Here is a 13,479-nt window from a genome sequence, read left to right on the forward strand (position 1 = left end):
TCTTTGTACTTGATTTGATGGGTTTGATAAATAAATGATTACAAATATATATCATCAGTGTCAAGCTGGTTATATACTATTTATTAAATCCAATTCTAGATTACTATTTCTCATAGTATATGTACATGATATTATCTTAATAGGTGGCGATTCAGACGAAATTATCACACTATAAAGAATGCTTGCAACAGAATTTGAGATCAACGATCTCAAAAATCTCATATATTTTCTAGGAATGAAGTGACCTATCTAAGGGGAGAATCCCCAATGATGTATATCTAATACCTCTTAAGTGAAACAAACATGCCTGGGCGTAAACATGATACGAATTCCTACAAAAGGTTGAACATAAGTGAGAAAAACAATTCAGTTGACAAAGAAAGATATCAAACACCTGTGAGCAAACTACTTTACCTATCACACACTAGACCTTAATTTTGCATAGTCAGTATATTACACCAGCACATGAATAATCCAAATGAAAATCATTTTGAAACAGTGAACAGAATTCTGAGATACTTGAATATGACTCATAGATATAGTTTGTTCTTAAAAGATTTAAAAACTATGATATTAAGATACACAATTGCTACTTGGGAAAGAGAGATAACTAATAGGAAATTAACCATTGAATATTGTTCATATGTCTAGGCAATCTCATCACATGAAGAAGATAAAATTGAGTTGTTGTCTCTCGAAGTAGTGCAAAATTTGAGTATCATGCTCTTGCACAAGGAATATGTGAGTCTGGATTCAAACACTATTAAGAGAACTTAAGGTTGAGATGAAAAACACAATTAACATGTTCATTGATAGCTATACAAATATTAGCATAACAAAAAACTCTATGCATCATAACAAAACAAAACACATCAAGTTTGAGTGTCATTTCATCTCAAAAAAGGTTAATAAAATTTTTCAACAGGGCCATGTTCCTACATGAGTTCTAACAGCTGATAATCTTACGAAATCACTACCAAGAGTCAATCATGATGAATCGAAGTTCAAACTTGATTTGTATAATATGTACAATCCATCTTGAAGGGGAGCATTGGAAAATGTCAATCCGCATTATGATGGAATTTATTTTCTATCCTCGGAATATATTTCACAGATTGCATTTCCATTATTAGATAATGTGTTTTTTTCGTATTTGTCTTATTTTGGGGGATTCCTATTTTGTTTCCATTCAGTATTCAGTATTATGTACATGTAGCAAAGTGTAATTTATGTATGAGAGCCATAAATAAAATTCTTTCTAGAATTCTAAAAAAAGATTAATATTTTAAATATATTGAAATGACAAAATTTCTTATATATTTCAATTGTGTTTTAAATGTCCAAAATCTTAATGATGACTGGGTTGACGAAAGATTTTTCAATGTCGAAATTAAAATTTAAAATCAATTTGAATAAATTTAACTAATATATATATATATATATCTGACCCCCAAAAGTAAGGCAGAGTTGAAAAGGTTCAAATTCAATCACATATCAGTCTTAAACCCGATCTTCGTTATAAGCAAGATGTAAAGTTGATAAGATTCAAATCAAGCAATCAAATTCCAAATGATAACCATGTTAAATGAAAATTTCAACTTGAAAGGTCAATTTTTAAATCAAATAATCAAAATATTAAAGTTAAAATAAATCACTTAAATTTTTAAACAAATAAACTAAAATATTTAAGTTATATTTAATCATTTAAAAATTTTAAAGCAATCTACATTCACCATCCGTAACAACTTATCAAGGATAACATATTTTTATTAACTTAAGCTCACAAAAATGAATGTCATATTGAGTGCATCATTAATATACACTCAAAACAATCACACGTTAGTAAAAACGTGGCACAAGTTTTTGTGCGCGTGATTTGGCCCAAAGACTAACAAAAATATCAATTACGATCAAAGTTCTATAATCAATTGATTTGCAACTAAATAAAATCATTAAATTACGGTCAAGGTCGTGACTCATATGCTTTTCCAACAGTTTTTTGCCTTTTGAGTTGTGAACCATAATAATACATTTGATTGACGTAAAGACTTCTTTTAGCTAAAGTCAACTTATATTTATACCCTTGACAAGCATGTCTTAAATCAACAAGGGTCTCTTGGGTGACACAATTTATAGCTGCTGACAAGTATCCTTCAATCAAGTTAAGTCAACTATCTGCTCTGACAAAGGAGATCATGGAACATGACGGCCCAGGACAACGGAACCATGAGATCTTCAACAAGTTCCTCATCATTTCTCCCACCATCCTCTTTAAAGCTCAATGTGATAAATTTTAAAAGATAAAATTTATGTTTGTTGCTACTAATTGTTAAATATTTAGCATTAAATAACTAGTCTTAATCAAAGGTGCTCTCCCTTTATAAGGGAGGGTAATTAAAAATAGTGGCTTATGATTATGGAACTCGAACCACAGATCTTAAAGTCCACAAAAAATGAGGGCAAAATTTATATGTAGTATCTAATCAGTAATCTAATGTCTTCTAAAAATTTGACCTAGAATATTAAACACAAAACACTCAATAAAGAGAATAAGAGGGGTGAATTTTTAGAACCCGCATCCCAAATAAAAAAAATGTGGACAACATCACAATTCTTTCTTGATTATATAAATGTAATAATTGAAACAGGCTAAAGACATGAACTTCACCCCAAAATTGATATCAAAAGACATGAACTAAAATTGATATCAACTTAATGGAAAAACTTAATTATTTGATAAAAAATGTTTTAGAAGCACTAGTTGACATCATGAGATTAAATAATTTTCATAATAAAAATACGTTGTTTATTGTCAATGGTTGCACAACTTGTTTTCATATTATATTAATGGAACATATAGCAATATAACAAACTTTTTGAAAAAGATATCAAAAAACCTTGAACAAGGTTCATTATTTACACCAACATGATTTTTCAACACCATCAACCTTGCCTCTACCACTAACACGCTAGTTTACAATATTACCAAGCTTGCAACAACAACACTACGCTTGCATAATACTGAAACAGTTCATCATAACAAGAAATTAAAATGATGCGTAAAGTTCCTCTATGAAATGATTATGAAAGCCCGGACAACAAAGTAGAAAGTTGAATGAGCAAATACTAAAGAACTTCTAATATGATTCTACATTCACGCCACAAATATATTTTTGGCATCACCAAACTTGCCTATAAACAACTGCATTGAGGGTCAACACAACAAAACTTGCACCATGTTGAAATGATACGCCAAGGCCAAACGAAAGTTGTATTTTGGCACGGCCACTTTCACCATACTTTGGCACCACCAAGCTTTATCATATGAACAATTGCATTAAGAGACAACAGCAAAACACTTGCACAAAGCCGAAATGGTCCACCATAACCAGGCCTTCTCCATTTCCTTTTTTTCTTTCTTCTCTATTTTTTATTCTTCTTTCTTCAATTTCAACAAAATCCTAGTAGGCTCACGAACAATTCTGCTTTCATTTTTCTTTCTTCTCTTTTTTTATTCTTCTTTCTTATATTTCAATAAAATCCAAACAGTCTTGCCAAAAAACTATCCCACCAAAAAGATCAATTTTCATTCTTCTTTCTTAATTTCAACAAAATTCCAGCAGGCTTTCCTTTGTTTTTTTCTTTATTACCTCTCTTTTTTCGTATTTCTTCTATTTCAACAAAATTCCAACAGGCTCACCAAAAAACTAACCCACCAAAACGATCTAGATAGATAGACAGATAAATACACATACAAATAGATAGATGTAAAGATAGAGAGAGAGGGAGAGAGAGAGACAAATAAATAAATAAATAAATTAAGAGATAGACAAATAGATAGTGCGAGATGGGCAAATAGAGAGATAGAGAGATAAACTAAAATTCACAGAGACCGACCGATAAATAGAGAAAGAGAGATGGAGAGACAGAGAGACAAAAACAACTAAAGAGAAAAACAAATAGAAAAACATAGATAGATAGCCGACTGAACAAGAGAAAGAGAGAGATAAGCAGACAAAGAATGAACGAGCCAAACCAATCAAGCGAGACTGGCCAATAGATTGTGTGTGAGTGTGTGAGAGAGAGAGAGAGAGTTAACATTGAACATAAATATGGATATAATTCTACAAAATGGTACTTAAGTCATCAATTAAAGGAAACCATTACAAATTAAATATTAATAAAAAAGCTGATTACAGGATAAACCATATTAATAAGGAAAGAATGTCAAACTCAAAGAAACTTCGGAAAATATAAGTAATTAAAACATGATGCCAGAAAAATGAGCAGAAATCTACAAAGGGAACGCTAGCAATTCTACCATCTCTAGCAACAGAGAAAGAAGCCTGACCTGCCAACAATAAGTGCTGCCAAAGCAGTCGTGCCAGAAGCAAGAGCAGAGTTAATAGTGCAGGCCTCTGCAAGGGCAGTGTCTGCTTGCAAGAATGCAGAAGTAATCACTTTTTCAATATGTTTTGGAAAATCCTCATCCTCCATGATAAGCCTTAGCAAGTTACTGCAGACAAAATCAGCAGCATGCCTTCCACCATGCCCGTCAAATACCTTAATAAAACCCAACACAAGAACCAATAGTTGAGAAAACAGGATAGAATGCTGCATTTTTTTTGCAATATAAATGCTTAATCATTAAAAAAATTGTTTAGATGAAGATTCACGAGTCAAAAATGCCTTATTAATAATAACTATGGATCAACACAATTGCCTACAAGGCAAGGCACAAAAATCAATACACATAGAGCTACTGTAAAATTAGATAACAATGCTAAAACATGTTCAAATAAACAACAATTTTCATAGGAATATCCTCAAGAGAAAGATCATAACAATCATTATAAGCTCTCACAAACAAGATATCATTGCAGGAAAATAAGATTCTGGAATAGAAAAAGATTATTGAATTGTTGAATATATGAGATGCATAAAAGTTAAAACCTAACCAAATATGGTACATAACAATGATCATGGAAATCATATGCTTGGATTTCGGATTCATGAAAAAAAGAAAAAATAACAAAAGTTAACCACCTCAAAGGATACATATGATTAAACTGAAGATAAAAAGCGCATGCTCAGCTTAATAACATGAATAAGTTGCATGGAATACTTGAAAGGAAATGTACCCCATAAAATGCATTGGGTCCATCTCCCGTATTCTTAAGGCAGTATTCATCAGTAAAGTTATCACAACAAACATACGCATCTTCCATGTTCTGCCGATATCCAATATCAACCCAGGCACCAGAGCGCACAATAGGAATAAACTCTTTTTCACAATTTTTTCCACTAACTTCAGGCACAACAGGAATGTGAAATTTGCTTCTGCAAAAGAAAAACTTAGTTTATGAGTAATGAAAGTAAAAAAAATAAATATGCTATTAGGACTACAAAAATTTAAAAATTACCATAAACATGATTTAAAATTACTCAGCAAAACATTAAAAAGTTCAATGCTATAATCCACTAAGCGTATTTTTTGCAGATTCAACAATTTTTAAGCTTTGATATTCCAAACATAAAAGAGAAAGCCACCAAATGGTTGTTAGCTACAAAAATCATAAGAAATTGATCAAGTAAATTTAATTTAAGCATCACTACTTCCACATATATTAATATAAGTGGGCATGTTTCTACAATCAAAACTTTAGTTGTCCATCCTACATTTCTCATGGCAGCTAGACTATCTTTCCAACTAGAGCGCCATAACTCCAAATAATATTTTCCACAAGTTCCTCGCACTACTTCAAAGTAAAGAAACAAAGATTGACACTACCAAAAATAACTTCAACAACAAAAAAAAATATCCCATCTCTCAACAAACCAAATCATTTACGTTTTATAAGAATAAATGACGTGCAACTATACTCTAAATAGTAATTAAATAATAATCTAAATCGGATCAATTTTAAAAATCCAAAGTTCTCATACTTTCCTGTTGGCACAACTCGAGGAATTCAATGTGCTATGAGCAAATCTTTTTCTGTAACTTCTAACAATCTTATTGGTCTACCTCTATTCCTTCCAATCATTTGATATTAGTTTTATCTACTACCACCTTATTGGCACTGCTTGTATCCTACAACTCTCATTGGCACAGCTTGTACTCTACAATACAGATGCTTAAATAAAGATGTAATTGAGCAGCTCGGGGGATAGCTCAAGCTTAACTTGATAAATGACAATGTTTCCTTCACTATCTTTTTCATTCCAGCCCCTTCAATTTCACATTCTTTTTATGGATCCATTTTCGCAAGCTCTTGAATCTGCATTAATCTCAGCTCTTTCTTAAGAAATGAGCCAGTTGGTGAGCTAACTGAACTCATTGAGTCAAAACACAAGCTCCATTAAGCAATCATGTAAAGCTCAAGCCAAGGGAAAATTGAGCTTAACATAACTAATTTACACGCTTTTTCCGAACTACCGCTCTCTAGTGTCCTATATCCTGCTATTAAAGGGTGCTACTCCGGAGTAATGAACATTACAATACACATGCATAAATAAAGACGTAATTCAGCAGCTCGTGGATAACTCGAGCTTAACTTGATAAATGGCATCAATCTCTTCACGAATTTCTGCTAGCTCCATTAAGTAATCATGTAAAGCTCAGGACTAAGAGCATTAGCATCTAAAAGAACTTATAAGAGTGCCGCTTAGAAAGTTCAAGGAGCTGACAAATCATGGAATTTCCACCACTATAAATATTCAGCGCCGTGAGAATGAAGAAAGCTAGCAATTTTAACAGAAAACATCAAACAAGTACCGAGCTTCAACTCATTTTAACAAGAAACTGCAAAATGATCAAGTAAATCCAACAAAGTAACCATGCAAATTCTGCTAATACGAAGATTTCATGCAAAGACAGATACAGGGCAGGGCATCAATCATCCGGACAAGGCGAAAATTACAAACCTGCATGAAAAATTAATAACTAAGACTACAATAAAAAGTAGAAAAGAGAACAGTACGCAATGAAACAGTAAAGAGAAAGTTCAAATACAAAACAACAACAATAATAATAATAATAATAACAATAATAAATCATTAAGAAAAAAACATCAACTTCTGAGAAGTAGTGAAATTAATTAAGAGGTGAGAAGGCAGAGTACTAACAAGAGATGTGTGACGAACAAGCGTCCCACTGATTGGAGTCCGGCCGGCGTTAACGGCAGGTAAGCACTGCCAGTTATAGAGCGGGGGGCTTCGGCGGCCCCCTTTCGCTCGAACCCCCATTCTCACTTCCACCTCTAACGCTCCCTTCCATCACCCACAAACATGACAACTCCCAGATCCAAAAATTGTCGTCACAAAGCCCTCAAACAATATGCTGGCAGCCGCCTCGCAGTTCTGAGAGAGATCGATAATCGAAGAATTGCGGATGGAAAGCGGATTGCTTTAAGAACAAGTCTACAACGGCGTAGAGATAACGTTAAATTTCCTCAGGTTTACAGATGAACGGATGGTGGGGCGGTGAAATTTGGAAAAAAATGGGATGAGTGGGCTGAGCTGGCCGCTTAGGGTTAGGGTTTGATCACCCACGTGGTGAAACGGCCGGAAATCTGCTTGGGAGGGACGCCGAACAGCGGACAGCTAGATTTGTGGTTGTTGGAGCTCGCCCAGGTGAAAGTGCCACGAGGTACGTAATTGCTATGTGCTGCAGACTGCCGACACCACGAGCATCAGTTTTTCGGGTTTGGGATCGGTCACCGGATCCGACGGCTCTTTGATCGCGTCTGATATTGGATTTTTGAATGTGCGTGGGAAGGAGCTCCAATTCGTGGTGGGCTCACTGGATCCGGCCCAAATATCTACCGGGAGCTGTTAGCCCAATCATCAATTCCAATTAAAGGATAAATGTGCCTCTTTGATGTGATTAGTTCGAATCAGAACGATTCATTTGAACTTTGGAGCAGTTTTTTTTTTTTTTTTTCAGATTATTATTACTTCTTTTATTATGCTATAGTTTTTGTCAAAGAATTCATACAATAAGATGTTGATTTCTGATAATCAGAAAAAGGGAGCTAGAAATTGCTTAACTCGGACCTAAACATATTCAAACTTCAACCCAAACCTAGGGCCTGATTGAGAAAGTGGTCGGGCACCATTCACTTCTAACGAATGGCAGCAAGAGCTATAATATTTATTTGGTGATCTCCGTCAATGAACAATGCTTTGATAGCAATTGTATTTCGTTCAAGTTTAAGCACATGACTTCTCCTTGGCTTTCACTTTGCGGCTCAGCATTCTTTCAATTTAGAAAATTAAAAAATCCAAAATAACCTCCAAAGTGTACTCGGCGACGAAGTCCATGTTTTGTGAGAGCTTCATTGCAGCAGAAGAACTTCCGATTGGGCTAGAGAAAAAATTTTGAAGAGATTTCTGTGAGAGGTGCATCGCTTGTGCTGGAGAAGAATATCTTATAGAAATTATTGTTCTGTACGCCGTGAAAACGGTCTTCTCCGCCTCGAAGAAAAGCTGTGAAATTTTTATTGTGTGCATCAGTGGAAATAATTTAATATAAAAGCTGTAAAGTGAGGCCTGTAAGCCATGAAAGCTGTAAAAAATAAAAGATAATGTCGTAGATATTTTTGTCTTTTAACTCTTGTAAAAACTGTAAATAATATTTTTTACCAAACAAGATTTTCAGCTTAACAATAATGACTTCATGCTACTGTTTTTTTTTTAAATTAAGTCTTAAGAAACTTTTTTAGAAAATAAAGTGGCCCCAAAGGAAGCCTTAATTCTCTAAGAACTTTGTATAAAATTGTTTCAAAATATATATTGAAAGGTCCTTTATGATAACTTGTCTTAATTGTAATATTTATTTTAAAAAAATTAGAGATTCCATTTATAAATTGCTCTTATCTTTTTTACAAAGAGACAATTTAGTAACATAATCTTAAAATTAAGAAAAAAAATTACACGTGCATATTAATTATGTACGAAAATTTGTGATGATAGAATAATAATTTAGCATCTTGATTAGATATGAAAATTCAACATGCACACAAATGATTCAAAATGTAACAGAAGAAAAATATCAATACATTTAATGTGAAAAAAGCAAGGTTTAGAAAGCCGGACCGGACGACCTGTTCGACCATGAACCGACCGTAGGTCCAGTTGCGATTGACATAAAAAAACTCTCCCGCAGATAATCACCAAAAGCCAGACTGAACCGACAGTTCAATCTCTAAACCAACAAATAGACTCCAATTCAAAAGAACTGTTTGGCTCACGGGCATTTACATTAATTTTATGTATTTTGCATATCTATCTCCTTCACTCTACTTTTTACATTTATACCATCTAAATCACTCATATCACATCAAAAACATCATTATTACGAAGAAATTTAATTTACTTACATACAATTCAATTTTTTTATTTATCTATCTAATACCCAAACACAATTTTTTTTTACATTCACACCATCAGATCATCCATATCACATAAAATATATCACTATCTTAATTTTTACAAAGTGAAATATGTATTTACATGCATAGATAAAATGACGTGTTAAAATTGAATTTTATGTGTTAGTTATTTAAATACATATTGATTGATTGGGATGTCAATCTTACGTATTGTCATTTTTAAATACATTTATGATTTTATAGGTCATCTAGTTCAACCTTTGAACCTTCAACCCCTCCTTCTACCAGTTCAATGTCTTGTCTCAACATTGGGAAAAACTCGAAAATGAAAAAAATCATGGGGTCTAGCTCAGTTAAAATGATTCACTATAAATTCACAAGTACAAAGATATACCTTTGCCCCACTAGTGAGCAAAAATGTTTATGATATTACACCAAATACAATGATTGTCTATATACAATATATTAAAAGATACGTTGTATTTTGAATACATCGGCTATGAGTAATTGCAGTTAGAAGTTGCTATCGGGTCTCCAATATATTGTGTTTGGGATACAGAGTTGCGCATTATTTGAGGTACTTTGCTACACAGGATACTTCGTTACTTAAAAGAGTTCACCAGAATACTTTGTTACCTAACAGAGCCCACCAGATTGCTTTGTTACTCAAAAAATTCCACCAACAACGGGAAGCAGAGGGGAGTGTAGTAGTGGTCAACGAGAACTAGCGATAGTCGAGGGTGGCCAGCTGGCAGTGGTCGACAGTAGTCACTGGCTACATAAGCCAGAAGTTATCATTAGTTCTTATATCGATAACATATTTAAAATTTAACTCATTCTCCTCCCCCTTCAAGTGAATAAAGGGGGTCTATTTATAGGCTCTAAATGTGTGGTATTTTAGTTCTTTGGTGAATAACTTCCCAAACCATATAATTTGATCACCCATATTGATTTCCCTTCATTATAAGAGTTTTTTTAAATGATTTGAGGTTCATAATAAATTAAATATTAAGAAACTTAGGTTTGTTGAATTTGTCTTATTAAGGCGCTCAGTATGATGGCCCAATCCACAATTGCGCAGATATTTATGTTCCTTAATATGCCAAAAACTTGTCCCAAATTATATTTAGCAACTAGTGAGAATAAATGTAATACGATTAAAGAAATAGTTTTCTCACTAGGGGTATTGCGCAAGTATACGTATTATTTCAAGTAATATAGAGTTTTCTTTAAAAACTTAGTATCGATCCCATGAGAAAGCCGAAAATAAGTAAACAATAAAAGAAAATACAGGAATTTTTTTACTTTAAGAAAACTTTACTAAAGAATGCAGCATCTATCTAAAGATGAAAATTAAGTTTACTAAATTCTACAATATGCAAATAAAAGTAAATGTAATGACTTAAACAATATATATAAAGAGAATTTCTCCTTGCCAATAATTCATAATCAGTGAATGATTTCAAAATTTGTTTAGAAACTTAAATGTGGTATTGTGACAAATAAGAGCATACATATTTCTTTACTTTTTTTCGAGTTATGTAAAAAATATAGATTAATCTAAAGTTAGTGTCGACATGTATAATAATGTTGGGTAGGTCCTAGTCTCTCACTCCTAGATTACCCAATGTGCACTCTCTATAGGATTTACTAGTGACCCTTATTTCCAATCTCTAGACCAAATTGATAAAAGAATCTAGTTTGTCCCTATAGAAATATCAATTTTATGCCCATAAAGCTTATCTCCCGATTTATTTGCATCACCTTTAAACCATCGTGACTGCTCTTTCCAAGGTAGAATGTGATACTTACAAGTCAATAAATCTTAGCCTTTTCGGGTCTATAAGTTTCTCAACAGGTTTTAACATAACAAGTGACTAATTTGTAAAGTAAATGAAGGATTAGTACAAATATCATCACAATTTTAGAAATAATAGTTCTAAAAAAAATCAAAATCACTTACTTAATTACTTCATATGGTACGGAGAAAGAAAAGAAAACTACTCACGAAAGAAAAGAAAACTACTCAAAGAAAACTACTCACGAAGCATGGGGATAACAAAAGAAAATATATTTATAAAACTCCAACTTAAAGTACAAAACATAAGCACAAAGATACAAATACTTATCTGGAATGTTCCCCCTAGCACTCCTTTGAAGTTCTTTGACTAACAACACTTACAAGACTCATAAACTCCAAAAATAACAAAGACTCACAAGGAAAACTTCTCAAACACTTAACACACTCACACACTATGAGACTCTATATGAGACTCTATAACTCTATAAATCTGACCCCATAGCTGTTTGAAATTAATCCATATTTATAGAGCTTCAAAAATAACCAAGGGTTGCTTCAGACATCTTTTTGAAATTCGACCTCAAACAATGATCTTCTAGAAAGCAATCATGGTGCCTATGCCCCCAACCATCGCGCCTAGGCTCTTGCCAATTTATGTATCGGGTTCCTAGGTGCCATATCAGCTGGTTTAGCACTTTTCTTCAATTTAGCCCGTTTTGCTTCTTTTTTATGTATTTTTGCTCCTTTTTACTCTTGTTAACCTCGCATTTGGTTGGGATTTAGTTTTTCCTCTTTGGTTGCCTAGAGTCTAGCCATAAGACTTTCCTGTTGACTATTCCTAGAAAATTAGAAGAGGAACCCTCACCTTTAAAAATTCTAAACTCCTCTTTGCTCAACTTGGAGTTCCCCATAGAGTTCTTGGAGTTCCCCATATTGGTCCTAACCTCTAACACTTAGTAGGTGGGGTAAATATAGAATAGCTCGAGATGAGTTCTCATAGGACTGCTTGCCCTTAAGGTTGACTCTAGGTGTTTTTCTAGAGCTAAGGCACTCACTTGCACTCACTCTCACTCACAATCACTTACAACCCTAAACCCAAATTTTCCTGACTTTGGTCCCTTGATCCTTTGGGAGACTCATGTTGATGCTCCCCTAAATCCACTAGTTCTAGGCTAGGATTTAGCTAAGACTAGTACATAAAGGACCCAAATGGGGTTTCCAATGGTCCATAGCTCATTTATGGTGGTTAGCTCCTCAATTCTACCCAAAATAACCAACTTGGAATTTTGCCCCAAATTACCTAGATAACCTTGGAGCCCTAAATTTGACCAAAATTCCCAAATCCATCCTAAATACCTATTCCCAAAATCACCCAAAATGTCTAAATTTGTCCAAAAATCATTTCAAACCTTTTGAAAATACCCAAATTACCCAAAACTACCCAAGAATGCCAAATTTACCAAACTACCTCCAAAATTGACAAAAATACAAAAACACCCTTGGCAACAAAAAATTGCCAAAATTACAAAAATACCCTTGGCACCCCAAACTTTCCCAAAACCTCCAAAATCACTCCAAATATTTCCAAAACCAATTTGGACCCTCCAAGTGAACCCAATTTTACCAATTTTACCATTTTGACCAAAACCCCTAAATTGCCTTTAAAGACCCAACTTTCCTAAATTTACCCAAAATGTCCATCAATTTGGTCCCAATTTCCCCCAATATCAATCCTAAACTCAAATTCACCTTCCATATGACCAATTTAAAATAAATCCAAACTTAATTGCCCCATGCATTGAGCCCAATTATCGTTTAGGTCAAATCCCCAAGTTTGGCTACATGACTTAATCTCACCAAATTGAACCCCATAGCCTACTCAATTTGCTACAATTGTGTTGAAAACTGTTCATAATAATCCTACACATCAAAACATGACCTTCAATTGGTCTTAGTAAAGCCTCAATTTCATTTAATTTTGACCTAAGTCCAAAAACCCCAATTTTGCCCCAAATTGGCCATACCTCAAAATTCCACCAAATTGATTATCTTAGCCCCAAAGTTGGCACCCAATTTATGTTGAAAACTCTTCACGACATTCCTATTGACCATTTTCAACAATCAATTTGGACTTAGCCCAAGTCTAGCCCAATCTAGACTCAAGTCTAGTCCAACATGCCCAAAGTGACCAAATTTCCAAAATCCTTCAAATTGAACCCTGTTGACCTCACTTTTGGTTGAGGTCTAGAAACTTCTTTAGTAGCCTAGGTCTAGCCATAAAAC

At 33.7% G+C, this 13,479-nt stretch overlaps 1 protein-coding gene across 1 annotated transcript in view; it reads right to left on the minus strand.

Annotated features, from left to right (window-relative positions):
- The window catches only part of LOC110030036 (probable protein phosphatase 2C 57), a gene marked incomplete at both ends in the record, with an annotated part of 46,165 nt that extends 38,961 nt beyond the window's left edge, over positions 1 to 7,204 (minus strand). Inside the window, 3 exon segments of the mRNA XM_020732574.1 lie at positions 4,352 to 4,563; positions 5,142 to 5,340; positions 7,129 to 7,204. Coding sequence (XP_020588233.1) covers positions 4,352 to 4,563; positions 5,142 to 5,340; positions 7,129 to 7,204 — 487 coding nt within the window.
- Between the last annotated feature and the right edge of the window lie 6,275 nt (positions 7,205 to 13,479).

The sequence above is a fragment of the Phalaenopsis equestris genome, unplaced genomic scaffold (assembly GCF_001263595.1).
Source record: "Phalaenopsis equestris unplaced genomic scaffold, ASM126359v1 Scaffold000635, whole genome shotgun sequence".
Lineage (NCBI taxonomy): Eukaryota > Viridiplantae > Streptophyta > Magnoliopsida > Asparagales > Orchidaceae > Phalaenopsis > Phalaenopsis equestris.